The sequence below is a fragment of the Crocuta crocuta genome, unplaced genomic scaffold, assembly GCF_008692635.1.
Source record: "Crocuta crocuta isolate KB4526 unplaced genomic scaffold, BGI_CrCroc_1.0 scaffold10, whole genome shotgun sequence".
NCBI lineage: Eukaryota > Metazoa > Chordata > Mammalia > Carnivora > Hyaenidae > Crocuta > Crocuta crocuta.
In genome coordinates, this window is record NW_027527551.1 from 146,413 (window position 1) to 166,881 (window position 20,469).

The 20,469-nt window shown below is 33.8% G+C and overlaps 1 protein-coding gene across 1 annotated transcript in view; it reads left to right on the forward strand.

Moving 5' to 3' along the window:
• GPR137C (G protein-coupled receptor 137C) overlaps window positions 1-19,831 on the forward strand; it is a 63,774-nt gene extending 43,943 nt beyond the window's left edge. Inside the window, 4 exon segments of the mRNA XM_077768101.1 lie at window positions 14,127-14,276; window positions 15,462-15,587; window positions 15,763-15,881; window positions 17,041-19,831. Coding sequence (XP_077624227.1) covers window positions 14,127-14,276; window positions 15,462-15,587; window positions 15,763-15,881; window positions 17,041-17,218 — 573 coding nt within the window. The 3' untranslated portion in view covers window positions 17,219-19,831.
• Window positions 19,832-20,469: the final 638 nt, after the last annotated feature.

Below are 20,469 nucleotides of genomic sequence, written 5' to 3' on the forward strand. Positions count from 1 at the left end.
TTAAAATGTATACTGATAAATTATTTTTATTCTAATATTTCTTCCCATTTCAAAAAAAATAAAAATATTTATAAGAATATAGAACATAATTGACAAAATAACTTATCCGCACAAAAAGATTTAAACCATTGTAGATGCTTAGTCCCTGTAATGACAGGTTGGGATTATTTGTATAAGAGAACACTCAAAGGCAGGGTGGGAATAAAAGTTAAGCTTTCAGGCCAGGAACATGCACAATTTTATATTTGATAAGAGTATAAAAGGAATAATTGTCTGATACTTAAGATCAGCTTGTCTCCTAGCCCAGTCTGCCATTTGCAAATAGTGCATTCTCTCTCTCCTGAATTCTTAACAGTTTTAATTATTATGTAAACCTTTCTGTCCAATGTTCACTCAACCTTTTATCCATATTAATTTAATGCAAATGGAAAACAGCATCAGCATCTTGCAGAGACACAGTAACATTCAATTAGACTGGTTTTTTTTTCTTTTTTGAGAGAAAGAGATAGAGAGCAAGCGGGGGAGGGCAGAGGAGAGAGAGAGAGAGAGAGAGAGAGAGAGAGAATCCCAACAGGCTCCACACTGTCAACTCAGAGCCCCATGCGGGGCTCAAACTCATGAACTGTGAGCTCATGACCTGAGCCAAAGTCAAGAGTCAGAAACTCAGCCAACTGAGCCTCCCAGGCACCCCTAGACTGATATTTCTGATCTTTCATGAAGACTAGCTGATCCTATAAGACCAAAGTAGTAATTTATGGTAATTTAAGCCATAATTAAAGAAATAGGTTAAAATACTATGAGCATCTCTTTCCATCACCCTGAAATATTTAACCAGAATTTGGGAGGATGATGGTAGAGAAATAGAGGCTGCACCATCCTCTGTAATAGGTATGATTGTCACCTTCTCAATACTTTGCTATAATTTCTCTCTTGAATTATGAGGATTTACTCTGTACATCTTAAGCTGTGGCACTTGGCTGCCTTTGTTACTCCAGTTCTTATACCCCAAGTCTTATTTCCTCTTCTGTTGCTGGGTAGATCCTCCACACACTTGTCTCATTTTTAAAAATCCATAGGAGTCAGAGATATAATTTCATTGTCTCTGAAGCATGAAACTATTTTTGAACCTGTTTAGATTTTATAATTATCAAAATAGAGTTTACCCTTGAACAACAGAGGGACTAGAGGTACTGACCCACTGCACAATTTAAAATCCACATATAACTTTGACTCCCCCAAAACTTATTTTAATGCCTTTGGGTTTTTTTTTAATTGAAGTATAGTTGACACACTGACTCCTTCAAAATTTAACTACTAATAGACTACTGTTGACTGGAAGCCTTACCGATAATAGAAATAGTCAATTAACACATACTTGTATACTGTGTGTATTATATACTGTATTCTTACAGTAAAGTGAACTAGGGGAAAGAAAATGTTATTAAGAAAATCATAAGAGAAAATACATTCATAGTACTGTACAGTATTTATCAAAACAAAAAATCTGTGGGTAAGTGGACCCATGCAGTTCAAACTTGTTGTTCAAGGGTCAACTGTTTTTTAATTTACTAATTGAGACTACTCTGTTTTCTTATTTTTGGTCCTTAGTTTGGCATTTTAATTTCAAAATGGAAATAGCATTTGTGAAATGTTTTCCAAGGATATATGTAGGATTCTGCTTCTGGTAATGGCTAAGTAGCTTCTATTGGACAAACCTTCCACAGATAGCAATGATAAATTCTGGACAAAATATAAAAAGCACTGAAGGCACTGGAGAGCAACCACTTAGAAGAAGGAAATAACACTGAGTGAGTTTCCTGTTTTTTACAGCTTCTAACCTGTAAAAGGAAGTTCTCATCCACGGGGCAGCCAAAACTAGAAGAGAAAACCTCTGTTTAACTTGATTGAAGAATCAGAAGACAAAATTCAAGTAACTACCACAGGTGGAAAATAAGTGAGAAATTTCAGGAAGAAGACAGCCAGATAGGGGGAGCCCCAAATTCTGATGATAAATTCTGCCAAATTTTTATCTGATACCTGAACTACACATGAGCAGGACAGAATTCAAGCAGCACAGTTTAGGATAAAGGAATTGAACTGATATTTCAGTTGCTATCTATTCATGGAAGACAGTTTGGGATTTGAGTCTAACCAAGTTAGTTTTTGTTTTTAAAAAAGGGAAAAAAAGGAAAAGGGAAAAATCAATACTTTTTAGAAGAATATAACAGAATCCAGACTCTCTAAAACATGTCACTCACAAGGTGCAGAGCACAATCCAAGATTACTAGATATATGAAGAAACAGGAAAACTGTAACTCATATTTAAAAACCAAAAAGCAAAACTCAAAATGCAATCCTTGGAGGCAATTCCCCCCTTCCAGATGATGTAGATGTTGGCTCTATCAGACGAAAGTTTGATATTAGGCTCAAGAATATAGAGGAAAATATACTTTGATAATTAAATAAGTAGGAAAACTCAGGAGAAATAAAAACTATAAAAAGAATTTCTAGAATTAAAAAATACAATATTTAAAATGAAAAAGTCACCAGTTGGGTATAACAGCAGGTTGGAGATGAAAGAAGAAAAGAATTAATGGACTTAAATCAACAGAAAGTATCCAATTTGAAGGTCAGAGGAGGTTGAGGAGAAAGATGACAATAAAATGAACAGAATCTCAGGACCTAAGTATGTATAAGTGGAAAACGGAAAGAGGGAGAAAATGAGGTTGGAAAAAATATTTGAAGAAATAATGACTGAAATTTTCCAATTTTTGATGAAAGACATAAATTTACAGCTCAGCAATCCCAATCAGGATAAATATAAAGAGTCACTTAGGTTCATTATAGTCAAAGTGCTTAAAACCAAAAATAAAAAGGAAATCTTGAAAACAGACAAAAATGACACATACATAAGGGAACACTGATTCAAATGATCCCTCACTTCTCATCAGAAATAAAGGAGTCCAGAAGATGTGGAAACATCTTCAACATGCTGAAGGAAAAATGCTATCAACTCTGAAATCTCTATCAAATTAAAATATTCTTAAAGAATGATGAAGAAGTAAAACATCTTCCAGTAAAAGTAAGAGGGTTACTTACAGCAGACCTGCACTACAAGAAATGTTAAGAAAATTCTACAGTCTGAAGGGAAATAAAGGCAGCTTGAATTTCATCTCTTCAGGAAGGAATGAAGAACACGAGAAATAGTAAATATTGGGGTAAATATAATTTCTTAATTTCTAAAAAAAGGAATATGACTGTGCAAAGCAAAACTTACAATGTGAGGCTTACATATGTAGATATAGAATTCTCTCTATAGCATATATAACAATAATAGCAACTATAGCATAAAGGAGAGGGGATAAATGTACCCATAAGGTTGCAAAATTCTTATATTTTATGTAAAAGTGGTATGATATTAACTATTAGACCATGAAAATTAAGGATATATATTATAATCTCTAGAGTAGGGGTTCTCACACTTTTTGGTCTCAAGACCCCATTACACTCCTGAGAATTATTGAGGACCCTAAAGAGCTATNAAAAAAGACTAAATGTTCTTTATCACCATTATTATTTAATATTTTCCTGGAGGTTAGCCAAGACAATTAAACAAGCTAAAGAAATAAGAGGTATTAAAAATAGGAGAGAATGTGTAGAATGTTTATTATATATAGATTATATATATATATATATATATATATATATATACATTATTAGAAATAAAAATTGAGAAATTATAAAAATATTCATTTCTTAATTCATTTAAAATAATAATACATCCATTATGTTATCATGAATAAAATTGTTTTTATGAAAATGGATTGTATTTTCCAATTCAAAATAAATTAGAAGATTGACATTGTTTTACATTTTGCAGATCTCTTTAATTTCTAACTTAATGGAAGACAACTGAATTTTCGTGTTTGCTTCTGCATTCAATCTGTTGTGATATGTCATTTAGGTTGAAGTATATGAAGAAAATCCATCCTCACACATATATGTAGTTGGAAAATGGAGGAGAATTTTAATAACCTTTTCAGATAATTGTGGATATTCTTCTTTAATACTACACCAAAAATCTGAAGTGGAGGTTTCTTGAAGGTTAGTTACCATGTAGAATCTAAAACCATATTAGTGAACTTTCTGTACTACCATTGGTCTATCTTACACTTTGAATGATTGTGTAACATTATGCATTGATCATTGGAAGAGAGTGGTCAAGATCTTCAAAATGATGATACATTTCATTGGACAATATTCAAAATCATATTTATTAGTATTACCTCCAATGTCATCAGAAAAGTGTTTAAATTTTTAGAAGCTGCCATGCCAGTCTTATTATGGACAGAAGAGTTTACAAGTTCTCAAAAACTCTAATTTTCATTAGAAAATTTATATTTTGCCATTGGCAATAGTGTCAGATATTTTCTTTGAAGTGACAAGCTAATTTCACTTATGTTTAAAAATATATATTCCCGGCAACCAAGTCTGAATAAGCATGGTTTGTTTTCCATAGTTGTCTGTTGAGTGAAAAAAGGTGTTCCATGAGAAAAGTGGCTAGTTCAGCTCACAAGTCAAACAACCACTTAAGTGCTTTTCCTCAAACAACCACTATACTTCAGTATGCTGCAGAATTGCTTTAAGTGCATGTCTCATATATTCACACAGAATTTTTTTAGGTTTATTTATTTTTAAGAGAGAGAGTGAGAGAGCAAGCATGAATTGGGGAGGAGTCAAGAGAGAGGGAGGGAGACATAATCCCAAGCAGGCTCCACACCAGGAAGGCAGAGCCTGACATAGGGCTTGATCTCACAAAATGTGATATCATGACCTGAGCTGAGATCAAGAGTCAGATGTCTAACCGACTAAGCCACAGGCACCCCTCATTACACAGAATTTTAAATAGACACATACTCTAGATTGATAATTAATATCTTCACTGCTTTATCGAGGATATTCTTAAGTGACACTGTCTTTTTTGATCTGGAGTACATAGTAGTAAAGAATACAATACAGGTTGGGGCCACTGTTTTGCTTTCTACTAAGGTCCAGAAGTTTTACCTACCATTGCTCTTGTACCATTAGTGAACATATCAACACAGTTGACCTAGGATAAACAACAGAAGAATTTTAAATACTTCAGATATTTTAGTGCCACTTATGTTTCTTCTCAGACATTGACATAAAAGAATACCTTCCTGGATGATTAGTTGATGTTGACACAGGATTATTACAAAATTAGTCCTGCTTCATTGGGTTCATTTATTTGTAAGACAAAAATATAAATCTATAGATAAGATACTAAATCTTTGTTTTCAGTTAAATCTTCAAATCAGTGGATTTCTGAATTATTGGAAAATGGCAATGCCATAATTTAATAAATGGGCTTCCCATCTAGCAGGCACTCAGTACTGTCAACTGTATAAGGCTTTACTGGTTTCTCAGCTACTGTGTGTGCTTTCTCAGCCAATGCAATACAGTAATGAGGCCTGTAAATGTTTGAATAGTGTTTTCATTTCTAGTTTGGAAAGTTATAAAAACAATTTTTAGTGTTTAAGGTACTCACCACACCTGCATTTAAATTTCAATTCCTTTTGCTTTTAAACTCTGATTGGGCTCAAAATGACTCTGCAGCCTAACTTGGGCTTTAATACTATTCAAGAATGTTCTGTCATGGAAGACACAATAAGGTAAATTATTAAAGTTTGTAAAGGCTATTGAAAGATAGGTTTCATTGCATTTTATTTGATAAAACAAAACAAGAAATCAGTTTCATCCAGTTTCTTTGAGGTAGATTCCTTTCTTTATTGAGTCAGAGAATTATAATCACTTTCATCTTTCTCAGCATCTTAGAGACAGAGAAGTTGTGTTTTGAAGATATTTTTTATTGTGGTAAAATACATATAATGTAAAATTTACCGTTTAATCATTTTTAAATGTACAGTTCAGTGGCATTAAATACATTCATATTGTTGTACAACCATTGCTATCTATCTCAAGAACATTTCATTATTCCATAATGAAACTCTGTATTCTTTAAAAAAAATAATTTCCCATTCCTGAGACAATAATCCATTCTTAAATATTAAAAAAAAGTTTTATTTTAGAGCAAAGTATGATTAATCTCTAATATGAGTTTAATTTTTAATTTTTAAAGGTTTTTGAAGAAAGATTTTTTTTAATGTCTTATTATTTATTTTTTGAGAGAGAGACAAAGTGCGATTGGGGAAGGGCAGAGAGAGGGAAACACAGAATCCAAAGCAGGCTGCAGGCTCTGAACTGTCAGCACAGAGCCTGATGCAGGGCTCAAACTCAGGAACCATGAGATCATGACCTGAGCCAAAGTCAGATCCTTAACTGACTGAGCCACCCATGTGCCCTTAAATACTGTAAAACAAATCTGTGAAGTGTACCAATTCTTATTGCATTTCCATATAAGGTATGCAAGGTATACTAAGGAAGGTATAAGGACTTCAAAATAAATACTTACTGAATGATAATGAAGTGTCAGCAGATAAAGCAGCTATAGCCAAAGAAAACAAGTAAGAACCCAGTAAAAGAGAACACTCTGAGTTCATCTCTGAAAATCCACATATTTATACCATAATTCTGTTATATCAGGAATTCCATAAAACACAAGAATATACATGCACACAAAGTGTTGACATCATCCCTTAGCATGTAGTCTCTGGAAAACTCTGCTGTACATTCAAAAGAGAATTAGAGTACAATAAGTAAATAACATCTTAGTATTTTTTAAATCATTTTTATTTTGATCTTTAAGGTCCCTGGACCACACTTTAAGAACTGCTACCCTAGAACAAAAACAAAACAAAACAAAAACTAGGAAAGTATAGTTAAAAATCCAATAGATAAATTAAAATGGAATTCTAAAAATTATTCAATTAACCCAAAAGAACACAGGAAATAATATATAAAGGGAAGAAAACAACATCAACAAGAAAAAACAAGCAGAGCAAACAGAAAACAAATAGTAAAATGTAAGATGTCAATCCAAACAAATCATCAATTATATGAAACACTAATGGACTAAAGCATTCCCATTAAAAAATAGAGACTGTCAAAATGGTACTTTAAATATTAAAAAAAGATATGTCAAAAATAAATAAGTGGAAACTAATATACTATGCATTCAGTAAGTGTAAGAAGGTCCTTTAATATCAGATAAGATAGACTTAAAGACCAAGTATTACCAGATATAAAAAGATACCTTTCATCAGGAAGCAAAGAATATTAGCAAATATAAAGAGGTACATTTCATCAAAAGACATAAAAATTACAAATGTGTACATGAAGCCTAAAATAGTAGGAAATAAAGCAGTAAAAAAGATTTACCAAATAGTGAGAAATAAAAGGGGGGAATTTGTACAATTATAGTTGGAGATTTCAATGCCCCCCACTCAACAATTGATAAAACAGTCAGTACAGAAAATCTGAACAACACTATCAATACCCTCGAGCTAACTGACTCTCAACAACTGGAGGATACACATTCCTTTCAATTGAGCATGGAAATGGTCATGAAAATAAACCATACAATGGACCATAAGAACAGTATCAATACATTCAAAAGAATTGGAATCAAAGAATGTTCTCTAGCATAATGCAATTAAATATCAATAACAATATGATATCTTAAAAAAATCCAAATACTTAAAAATTATACAACATAATTCTAAATAACCCATTAGAAAAAGAAGAAATCACAAGGGAAATTAGAAAACATTTCACATAGAAGGAAAACAAAATATAATATTTCAAAATTTGTGGGATAATGCTAAAACAGTGCTTGAAGAGAAAAATATATCTTTAAATGCTATATTAGAATGGAATAAAGATATATAATTATGACCTAAGATTTCACCTTGGAAACTGTGAGGGAAACTAGGACAAAGTTAAAAAAAAAAAAAGAAAAAGAAGAAATAAGTCCAAAGCCAATAGAAGAACTGAGATAATAAAGAATGGAAATCAGTGAAACAGAAAATAAATAATGGAAAAATTAAAACCAAAAGTTAATTCTGTGAATAGATCAACAAAAATTTTATGTACAGAAAAAAGCAGAGTGAAAATGCACATTGCCAGTACCATGAATGATAAAGGGAATATCACTATAGATCTTAACAGGCATTAAAAGAAAGATGAAGGAATATTATGAACAACTTTTTGGGAGTAAATTCGACAACTTAGAAGAAATGGACAAATTGCTTTAAAAGTACAACGTAGCAAATTGATGGAAGACAAAATATTAATTCTGAATTGCCCTATATTTATTAAAGAAATTTAATTTGTTATCAGAAATTTCCTTCAAAGAAAATTCTAGGCCCAGATGGTTTCACTGGTTAATTTTATCAAATATTTAAAGATAAATTAATACCAATATTAAACTTTTGAAAACATAAAAGGAAGGAACTCTTTCCAACATATTTTATAAGGACAGCATTACTGTGATACCAAAACTTGACAAAGATATTACAAAACACATAAAAACTACAAACTAGTGTCCCTGATAAAGACTCATAATCTAAGCAATATGTAAAAAGGAAAATAAATTATGACCAAGAAGAGTTTATCTCAGGAATGCAACATTGGCTTAACATTGAAAATCAAATCAGTTTAATTCACTATATTAGGAGAAAAAGGGGAAAAAACAAATAGTAATTTGAATAAATGTAGAAAAAACATTTGACAAAATTCACAACCCCCCATGACTTAACGAAACAAAACACAGAATTCAGCTAATAGGGAACACAAGGAATAATCCTCGATCTGATAAAAGGAATCTATAAAAAAAAAAACAAACCTTCAATTAGTATCATACTTAAAGTTTTGTTTTGCCCCTAGGATTGGGAACAAAACAAAGATGCCCATTCTCGCCATTTCTATGCACTATTCCAAGAAAACAAGAAACAAAAAGTATAAAATTGGAAATAAAAAAAGTTAAACTCTCTAACTGTAGATAACAGAATGCTTTTGTAGAGCATCTTAAAGAGTCTGCTAAATAACTACTGGAACTTACAAGAGAATTTAGCAAGTTCTTCGGATACAAGGTCAAAATGCAAAATTATTGTATTTATATATATACCAAGTGTAGCCAGATAGAAGATAAAATTCAAATTCCTATTTATGTAGCATCAAAAAACAAAATACTTAGGAACAAAATTTCCAGGACACCTGGTGGCTTAGGTGGTTAAGCATCTAACTTTTCTTGATTTCTGCTCAGGTCATGATATCATGGTTCATGAGATTGAGCCCTGCATTGGGCTCTGTGCTGACAGTGTGGGACCTGCTTCAGTTTCTCTCTCCTCTCTCTGCCCCTTCCCTGCCCACACTCATATTCTCTCTCAAAATAAATAAATAAACTTAAAAAAAAGAAACAAGAAACCAAGCAATATCTCTATACTTAAAACTACAAAATATTACTGAGAGAAATTAAAGAAGACTTAAATCAATGAAGACTATTGTTCATGGATTAGAAGATGCAGTATTGTTAAGACGGCAATTCTCCCCAGAATGATCTACAGATTCATAGCAATCCTAATCGTAATTCCAACATGAGGCTTTTAAAAATAGAGTTTGGCAATTTTATTCTAAAATTTATATGGAAATGAAAAGGACCTAAAAATACATTTAAAGTGGTGCTTTCTAATAGAACTTTTTGCACTGATGAAAGTCTTCTATACCTGCATTGTTCAGTATGGTAGCTAGCCGCCGTATGTGACTATTGAGCACTTGCAAAGTAGCTATTGTGACAGAAGCTTTGATCATTTAATCAATTTAATTTAATTTTAATTTTAATAATCAAATGTAGCTAATGGCTGTTGTATTGAATAATGCAGAAGGAAATGCTGAAAAAGCTGGGGACTTACACTACATGGCTTTGAAATTTAGTATAAAAGCTACAATAATTAAGACACTGTGCTACTGGCATAAAAGAGGCAAACAGATCAATGGAACAGAATAGAAGGCCTAGAAATCAATCCACACGTATAAGGTCTTTTGATTTTTGACAAAGGTGCTAAAGCAATCCAAATGGAAAAGGAAATCTTTTTAACTAATGAGACTACAAAAACTGGATATCCGTATGAAATAAAATGAAGCCCAACTCCATCTCATACTATACCCGCACAAAATTAATTCAAAATGGATCATAGACCTAAATATAAATGAAAAAACTCTAAAGCTTCTGAAAATAAACACCGAAGAGTATCTTTACAAGTTGGGTACAGGTAAAGATTTTTTAGGTCATAAAAAGTAATCAGAAGGAATAGATTGATAAATTAGACTTAATTAAATTTTAAATTTCTCATGCAAAGAAAAAACTAAGAAAATGCAAAAGCAAGCCACAGACCTCAAGAAATATTTGCATATTTCTGACAAAGGACTCATTTCCAGCATATATAGAGATCTCTTACAACTCAATAATTTAAAAAAAGACAACCCAATTTAGAAGTGGTCAATGATATGAATAGATTTTTCACAAAGAAGATATACAAATGGCCAATAAACAACATGTCATTAGTCTTCAGGAAATACAAATTAAATAAAAATGACATACTACCGCATATCCATCAGCATGCGTAAAATTAAAAAGATTGAGAACGCCTAATGTTGTCTGGGATGTGGAGCAACTAGAACTCTCATACTTTGTTGGAAGTATAAAATTATACATCCATTTTGGAAAAATCAGGCAATTTCTTGTATAGCTGAATTTGTACCTACCATATGACCCAGTAATTCCATTCTTAGGTATTTACCCCAAATAAGTGAAAGCATATGTCCACAGAAAGATGTATATATTTATAGAAAGTATCCATCAACAGAAAAAAACTGTCATATAAGCAACCTCATATAATTACAAGTGGAATTAGTGTGATTAACTGTCCTGGTTTCTCTGGGGCTGAGAAGTTTTCTGGGATGTGGGACTTTCAGTACTAAAACTAGAAAACTCTTGAGCCAACCAGGAGGAGTTAGTCATTCTAATTATCCACCTCAGCAATACAAAGACCAAATTACTAAAACATCCAACAACATGGATGAAGCACAAAACATTATGCTGAGTGAATGAAACCTACAAAAGAGTTCATACTCTATGGTCCTGTTTATATGAAGTTCAGAACTAAGGTGTGGTAAAAACAGAAGCAGGAGAGTGTATACATCTGTAGATTTAGCTGATAGGGAAGGGGTGTGAGGGAACTTTCTGGAGTGATGGTAATGCTCTCTATTTTGGTAGAAATGTGAGCTACACTGGTGTACATTTGTCAACATTTAGTGAATGGTAATTTGAAGTTTCTGCAAATCTGCATTTTAAAAATACCTGTAAACAAATATTGAACTCTAGCTAATGACATGCATACCAATGTGTTAATAATATGCATATTGGAGTGAGGTGTGACTCTTCTTTCCTTGTCTGGTATGGAATTAAAAAAAAAAAAACTGGTGTAGATGTTAGAGATGGAAGAAGGGAGAAAAATACCATGAAGATTGCTCCTGAGTGGAATTGTCTGTTAATGACTCCATTCATTTTAGAAAGATTTTCTTTAATTTTTTGACAATAGCTTCTGTGTTGCTGAATCCATTTTTTTGTTTTGTTTTGTAATCCTGTGTTTTGCAGGAAGATCTTACTTTGTTTTCTAAATCATTGGGCTTCTTTCATTGTTATATATATGTAATCTGGCTGTAATTTTGTTTTGTTAATTGCCTTAGTGTTATTCTTTGCTCTTTTCTCACTTTTTTTTAGCTTTTATAATATTTACAAGTATAAACAGAGTCTCTCCATATTATGTCTTTTAGTAGTCATTTTACTTCTCCTTAAACTTACTTAGGATTATTTTAAAGGATGGTAGTGCTTATAGCATTCTAACTTCTTGTTACATAATGTTTCCTTAATAACACAGTACTTTTACTTTTTTTATTTTTTTTTAAATATTTTTATTTTTTTATTTATTTCTAGGAGAGAGAGACAGCGTGAGCAGGGGAGGGTCAGAGAGAGAGGGAGACACAGACTCTGAAATAGGCTCCAGGCTCTGAGCTGGCAGTCAGCACAGAGCCCAACGCAGGGCTCGAACCCACGAACCACGAGATCATGACCTAAGCGAAAGTCGGTCGCTTAACCGACTAAGCCACCCAGGCGCCCCATTTTTTTTTTTTAAATGTTTGATTTATTTCTGAGAAAGAGAGACAGTGTGTGCAGGGGAGGGTCAGAGAGTGAGGGAGACACAGAATCTGAAGCAGGCCCCAAGCTCTGAGCTAGGTGTCAGCACAGAGCCCGATGCAGGGCTCCAACCCACAAACCACAAGATCATGACCTGAGCCGAAGTCAGAAGCTCAACCAACTGAGCCACCCAGGTGCCCCAATAATATAATAGTTTTAAAATTTGTTCTGGATTGGTTTTAGATTAGCTTTTTTATAATGTTTTATTTTTATATTTTGAGAGAGAGAGAGACAGAGACAGAGCACAGGCAGGGGAGGGGGCAGAGAGAGAGGGAGACACAGAATCTGAAGCAGGCTCCAGGCTCTGAGCTGTCAATACAGTGCCCAACATGGGTCTCCAACACATGAACTATAAGATCATGACCTGAGCCAAAGTCAGCTATTTAACCAACTGATCCACCCAGGTGGCCCTAGATTAGCTTTTTTTATTAACAACATTTTTGGGTATTCACAAAAATAAAAATGTATTCTTTAGAAAATTTTAGCCCTGATTTTAGAAAACTTTAATCTCTCTAGGGTTTTATTTACTTTCACACATACTTTTGTTATGGTAGTGAGTTAGCTCAAGAGGGTACTCTCAACATCTTTCAAGGTGTCTTTTATCTTTTAAGTTCTCCCTCTTCTCATATGCTTCTAAAATGTGTTGTTCTTATAAAGAAGTCAGTTATAGTAATGGTTCTCAATCCTACCAAACCCAGTACACCCTTCTAATAAGGTTTTTTTTTTTAGTTTATTTATTTATTTTTGAGAGAGAGAGAGAGTGCACGCATATGCAAGTGGGAGAGGGGCAGAGAGAGAGGGGAGAGAATCCCAAGCAGGCCCCTTGCTGTCAGCACGTAACCTGATGCGGGGCTCAAACCCATGAACTATGAGATCATGACCTGAGCCAAAATCAACTGACTGAGCCACTCAGGCACCCCTCTAATAAGTATTTTTAATAAATGTTTTCTATGTTGCAATTAATAGGTTATTTAATCTACCTACACACATAACTTCAAAAATTCAACATAAGTGCCCTTAATATAAAGAGGAAATAAGAGGAAAGTAATTAACAACTATTTCAATATGTAAACTTAGGGGCATGATATATTAGTTAGATGCTTGTTATCTATACATGGAAACTGAATGGGACAGCTACCATGCAATGGGTCTCTTTGACAATCCTGTCATTTCTCAGAATAATGTTTTTAATGCATAAGATAAATAGGATTGCAAAGGAAACCAATTGTATTGAAATACAGACCCCAGGTTAAGAATCTCTGCAACTCCATTGAATGTGAGTACTAAATTAGGAGTGAGTACTAAATTATAAGAATTTTCTATTTGGAGAAACAATGGAAGGCTTGGTATTAAAATGTTATGGATTCAAAAGTGCATTTCAGTGCCTACATCATTTTGTTGTCAACATAATGACATCAGTAGGAGATTAACTAACATCATCTCTCTAATAGAATGAAGCAAATAACATAGGAGCTATATTTCTATCCTAATTGTGTATCTCATGAGAAATTAAGTCTATGAAATGGAATAATGCTTCTATTTCCCATTCTTTTCTCATTAGGACTAAACTACCTCTCTGATTAATATCAATTTTGCCAACTTATTTCTTCATATTACTTAAGGGAGTAAGGTAACCTTGGCAGGACAAAAATCTTCCTCCAGCTGCCATTGGGCAAGTTGGCAAATAACTTATTTGTATTAATAGGGTAATTTAAACCCAAGTGGTTCTAAGAATAAGAACCATAAAGCAGGATAATCAAGAGTTTATTTCAACAGGTGCTCACTCAGTGTTTTCTAAGAGTGCATTGCAAGAGGTGATATGTTGTATGTGTATGCACAGCTTCTCATGACAAATGTGCAGTGTCATGATGATGAGTTTTATTTCTTTTAGGGTATGTCTCTGTGCCAGACTGTTGTCGTAGGCTCTGTAGTCATTCTCCTCTACTCTTCAAGAGCATGTTATAATTTGGTGGTGATCACCATATCTCAGGATACATTAGAAAGTCCATTTAATTATGGCTGGGATAATCTTTCAGATAAGGTAAGTGGCTACCATGTTTTGCTAATCTAATAATGTAATAATGAAGTTAGCCTTAACTGAGAGGACATTTCAAGTGTTTGACTTACAAACACTTTTATGGAATCTCTAGCTACTAACAGTAATCGTACTTAAAGCTTTATGTTTAAAAATCCTCATTTACATGTGTCACTTAAAATCCTTCATCAGAGTATTTTCTTTTCTTTTTGCAAACAATACTAATAGTGACAGGAACCTGTTGGTCCTGAACCTATTTTACTAATATTTTTCAAGGACAGTGTTTAAATACCTCTAGATAAATGGATTGCCTGTCATTAGCTAGAGAATATGGGTATGTTTTTAACTTGTTAAGATAAAACTTATTCTCTCAAACCCAAGATGACATATAACCTAAATATTTAGTTCCATTTTTTAAATAATGACTTCTGAAAATCTGGTATTATCAGTCCTGTCAATGGGAGAGGATTCATAGTTCCTTGGGTGTGCAGGTGTTTGCTCTGGTAATCCCCAGTACTCCATATTTAGCCTCCCAGCATTCTCCATCCTTTTCCTAAAAGTGCAGTTTGACACAGCTAACCTGTCATATATTTATATTAATTTAACTTTGTACTGAATTGAAGGCATTCTGGAATACCATTTTATAAGAATTTCAGTTACCATTCTAAAGAAAAGGAATTTTCATATGCGATTCCAGAAGGCAGAGTCTCTTCACTCCTTTTGCCATTTTCCTTTCCCAACCTCTAGTAGGATAAAAGCAAATTCAATATGAAGCTTAGGCCCAGAGGCATGTTTTTAAATAGCAGCGGAGCTGAGCAACTTGATATGTGACATTTCTCTACAGGTGTAACTCAGTAAGTGTATTATGTTGCCCCGTGGAGTAGTTAGAACCAGTAGTCACTCGTATAACTCTCTTCAGACTTAGGGGCCGAAAAATGAGATCACTCCATCTTATCCATATATTAAAAATATTTTCATAAATTAATGCACTGAAAAATAGCTTTTTATTCTACTTAACATCAAAGCACATTTCTTTAAAGGATATGAAACCACAAAATATGGGAAATTGGAGATTTATGTGCCTGTGTTTGATGTGTTTTCACTTACCCTACCTGAAACGAGTTCATTGTGGAGGGTGACTGCTTACACACCAAGCGGACTTAAACACTGCTCGTTACTCTCTGTTTACAGGCTCATCTAGAAGACGTAAGTGGAGAAGAGTATGTAGTATTCGGAATGGTCCTCTTTCTGTGGGAACATGTCCCAGCATGGTCGGTGGTACTCTTTTTCCGGGCACAGAGACTAAACCAGAATTTGGTATGATGTCATAATATTCCCCATTCCTGTTCCCCTTATCTTTAAAAACAATGGGACATTTATATTGATTTTCTATTTTTTGTCAAAGTTTAAGCCAAAACAGCATTCTAGAGCTCAGCCTCCTTTCTTAGTTGAAAAGTAAATCTTCCTATGCTATCTAATACTTTGTTCACAGGCACCTGCTGGCATGATAAATAGTCACAATTATAGCTCCAGAGCTTACTTTTTTGACAATCCAAGACGGTATGATAGTGATGATGACTTGCCAAGACTGGGAAGTTCAAGAGAAGGAAGGTAGGTATATTGAATTAGTACTGAATAGATTGAAAGAGAATATACCTAAGGTTTTTTTTTTTAATTTTTTTTTTTTTTTGAGAGAGAGAGAGAGACAAAGCATGAGCAAGGGAAGGGCAGAGAGAGATTGAGAGACAGAATCTGAAGCAGGCTCCAGGCTGAGAGCCTGACATGGGGCTCAAACTCAGGAACTGTGAGATCATGACCTGAGCCGAAGTCAGAGGCTTAACTGACTGAGCCACTCAGGCAAGGCACCCCACGAACAAACATGAGCTTTGACCCAAATATGTAAAAAGTGATTTGGTGACATACATTAATAAATAAGATCACTAAAACTGGACCTTAGAGCAGTGGATGTTAAATTTATAGTGTGCCCTGTACTATAAAAACTCTCATCTGACTCTAATTTTACCTTTATTTGAGAAGTGCCTTTGGGGGTAAAATGGTACCATCTTATTTCAGGATCCCACGTTGGCTCAAAGCTGGCAGAAGTTGGTGGGCAGGGAAGGAATACAGCTAGAATGATTTATGTGCTTCCTTATCTATAGTGTTATTCAGACCCCACAGGAGAACCCTAGATGGACCTCTTGGGAATCTTAGATGCCATGGGAAGTCTTCTCTTGTCCTTCTTACTCTGAAACCACTGCAACTCCATCCCATTTGCTGCATATCAGGGCAAAGTGAAAAGCTAAAAGCATACCTCCATAATACATTGCGCTGGATATAACATTTTCTGTAATTCTCATTTCATCTGGACAAGTTACTTAGCCTGTTTTTTAGCCTGTTTTTCACCTACCAAATAGGGATAATAGAATTTATCTAATAGAAGTGCTGTAAAAATTAAATAAGGTATGTGTGTATACATTATTTTATGTATATACACAAAAACACATCTGACAAGAGCCTACTGCATAATAAACACTATATTATCATCTGATAATCAAGTTCTAATTCTGACATATTTATTCATTTGCGATATGAAGTCAAGGATATTAGATAAAAGTCATTACATTTTGTAGAAAGCCATTATGTTACTTGGCAAAGAATATATTTCAATATATTTGATATTGTATTATAAAATGCATTTAACGCTGAAAATGCCAATGTGACTTACATCCTGATCACAGTCCTATCGCTTTCTTGCCTCTTCTTGTTGCAGTTTATCAAATTCGCAAGGTTTGGGCTGGTACGGCACCATGACTGGGTGTGGCAGCAACAGCTACACAGTGTCCCCCCACCTGAACGGACCTATGACAGACACTGCTCCTTTGCTCTTTACTTGTAGCAATTTAGATATGAGCAATCGCCATAGCTTGTACGTAACACCACAAAACTGACAGTATTACCAAGCCGTGATTCTTCCATTGTTTTCATGAACGTGTATATTCGATGTGTTTAAATGCCATCTACATAAACATCCCATTATCTGTTGCAATGGAAAACAAAGCCTGGAAATGTGGTTTAGCAGAGAACACACCTGTTACTTTTGACATCTTCATAGCAAAATGAAGTAAACTGGGAAGTTTGGAGTGGGAGAAAAGAAGGATTAGATCTTAAGGCGCTTGATGGCTGCAAACCTCCTGATTTTGGAACATCAAATGCATATTTGCATATTTGCACTTTTATCTTTGTTCTGAAAGAGTACACTGCAGTTCCCAAAGCCACACTCTAGTGTTCACACTGGGATATTATATTGTACAAATTAGGAGGCAATTTCCCTATGAAAATCAAAGCCTGTATGTTCAGAGGTGTATTCTATGTGGAATTCCTACCCAATAGAAATTTTAGTGTGAACAGTGCGCAGGATTAAGGCATAACAACGTACCATTCTTTTTAAAAATCTACTTAAAAATATGTAATCACTGAAGATAGTTCTTTTAAGCATGATTGTAAAATGCCAACCGAAATTATACAATCATTTTTTTAAATGACAGTAGTAATCCTTTACAATGATGACCAGCAGTGTTCTTTGGAAAGCCAGTCATTTCTTCAAGAAGAAAGCATACCAGTGAAAATGATGTGGCTACTTTGAGTAGAATTGGTCAAGTGATCATTTTGTGTGATTAAGATATGCTCGAGTAGTTTAAGCATGGCTCTTCAAGAAAGCAATACTGATTCTTGCATAGGGAGATTTTGATAGAAACTTCTAGGGACTAAACACATTTACAGATGCATTTAAGAATTATTAATAAAATGTACAAATCTAAGTTAAAACATGAATACATTTCCAAAAGCATTCGATCTAGCTGAACAAGACGCAGCTGATCATACCTATTGAATCAGGATTGTCCTCAGGTAAATTAAGTCATGATACATTATTGCAGCAAACTCAAGTGCAATATTTTGTAAGACATATAATTCCTACTTTAGTTTTCCCATTTTTATATCTTGTATATGGGCAAAGCCAGATTAAATTTAATTCAAATTAATTCCAGCACTAGACTAAATAAGAAAACTGATGTAAAGGTACTAACTAGGTAAGTACAAAACCAGTGTTTAACAATATTGGAATACTTCTAGAATTATATTAAAACTGTCTTGAATGTCCTATCCCAAATCTAAAATATATATATATGTATATATGGTAGGCTAAGATAATAAAGGATTTTAAAATGCACTTTCTACCAGTATCTATATGGAAAGAAGTAGATGCTGAATACCTCAAGATGCCAAGGGAACAGGCAACGTTGGGAAGTTGTCACAACTGTGTGTAAAGACAACTAGTTATACATACAATTGTCTGCTGATCTATTTCTTCGGAACTGCAACTAACAGAACTGTCCTTTTCTGTCTTTTACTTTGACTAGAAAGTTATGTTTTAATTCTACTATCACTTAAAATACTTTTCGAGGTTTTAATAATTCCTTATTCAGCAATTTCATAAAAGTATAACAGGAATAATTGAAATTTTTAATGCTTTTGATCTTTCGGGAGGCTGCTTTACAGCCAAAGAAATTTCTTTTTATCATACAAAATGACTTTGAACTCAATCAGAAGCGTAAACCTATAGTTACAGATGTTACTTTGGGTCTGTTTATAAATTCTCTCGTTGTAACCAAATTACTTAAAAATTTATAGTACAGAAGTTAACCTTGCTATTTACACTACAACATAACATACTGGTGACAACTCCAGTTCTTAGATTTCCTTTCAGAATGCCAACTATTTATTTTCCTAATAATGTTGGGTATCTAATTACCTAGAACTATCTGAAAAGATGTGTTTTCTCTTTTAATCCTTGGGGTTCAAAGTAAATAAGGTAAATTTTTACTGAGGCCTCCCTAGATAGTGTTCCTATTTGACCAGGTAAGCAAAAATTACTTAAAAAAAAAAATCTAGATAAAATATCTTGGTTCTTTCAGCAGCATTAGTTGATTCTTCCAAATTTCAGATTTGTAGATTTATTCTCACCACTGACTTAGGTACCTGAATTCTTGCATTTGTCCCCTTGTACACATCTCCCACAAATCACCACCAAAGACAAAGAAAGAGAAGCTTCTGGCCCGATTTTTGCTTAAAATTCCAAAGCACTAGGAGCACTTTAATTTTGGTCTCGAAAGAAGGAGCTGTTTATAAAATCAAAGGGCTACCGATTCCCTGCTCATCCTGCGCTGAAGCACATGACGACAATTTCAAACCTTCCTTTTCGGTTCATTAATTAAAACAGTGAATTTCATCGCTTAAGTGTGTAATTCTATAGTGATTAGCAGTACTTGTTTTTATCGTTTCATTTGGGTGGTCATTAATTTTGAAACTCTTACCACTCAGTAAAGCTGGTTGTAGTTTTATGAAAGATGTCATTTATAGCTAAAGTGGCTTTTTTATGCATAGCTGCCTTTTTTATTGTTTCACAGTGTTTCTCAGCTATACAATCAGTTTCAAACTGGTTGTAAAAGTATAGCTGTGGCCAATGAATGTATTTATTTGTTTCACTAAATTGTAACAAAACACTACTGTTCAAAATAAAAGTGTTTGTGCTTTTATTTAGAGGTCTGGTTTTCTTAAATGTCTCAATTGATAACACGGACTTCCATCATACAAGCATAAGAACCCTGGTGCTACCAAAGAAAAGAGAAAAATATCTGGAATTATAGAGGATAGCTTGTTGTTAGTGACCTTATATTTATATCTGGACATGATGTCCTTAGTATTATATACTACTTTGACATGAACTGGCATATACTTTATTTAAAAATACCAAAATGATTGTGATAGTACATTTATTCAAACATTTAGCTACGGAAAATCTTTGTAAGAGGCGCTTAGGTGGCTCAGTCGTTAAGCATCTGACTTCTTTGGCTCAGGTCATATTACACGGTTTGTGAGTTTGAGCACCACATCAGGCTCTGTGCTGACAGCTCAGAGCCTGGAGCCTGCTTCAGATTCTGTGTCTCCCTCTCTTTCTGCCCCTCCCCTACTCACACTGTCTCTCTCTCTCTCTCTCTCTCAAAAATAAACATTAACAAAAAGAAGAGTACAGTGCTTATAACAATTTTTTTGTATGAAATAACTTGACACCTCTCTTTCTCTTTGAATTTTAAACAGGATTAAATTTATCTAGCTCATAATCTTTTGCAGCTATTCATTG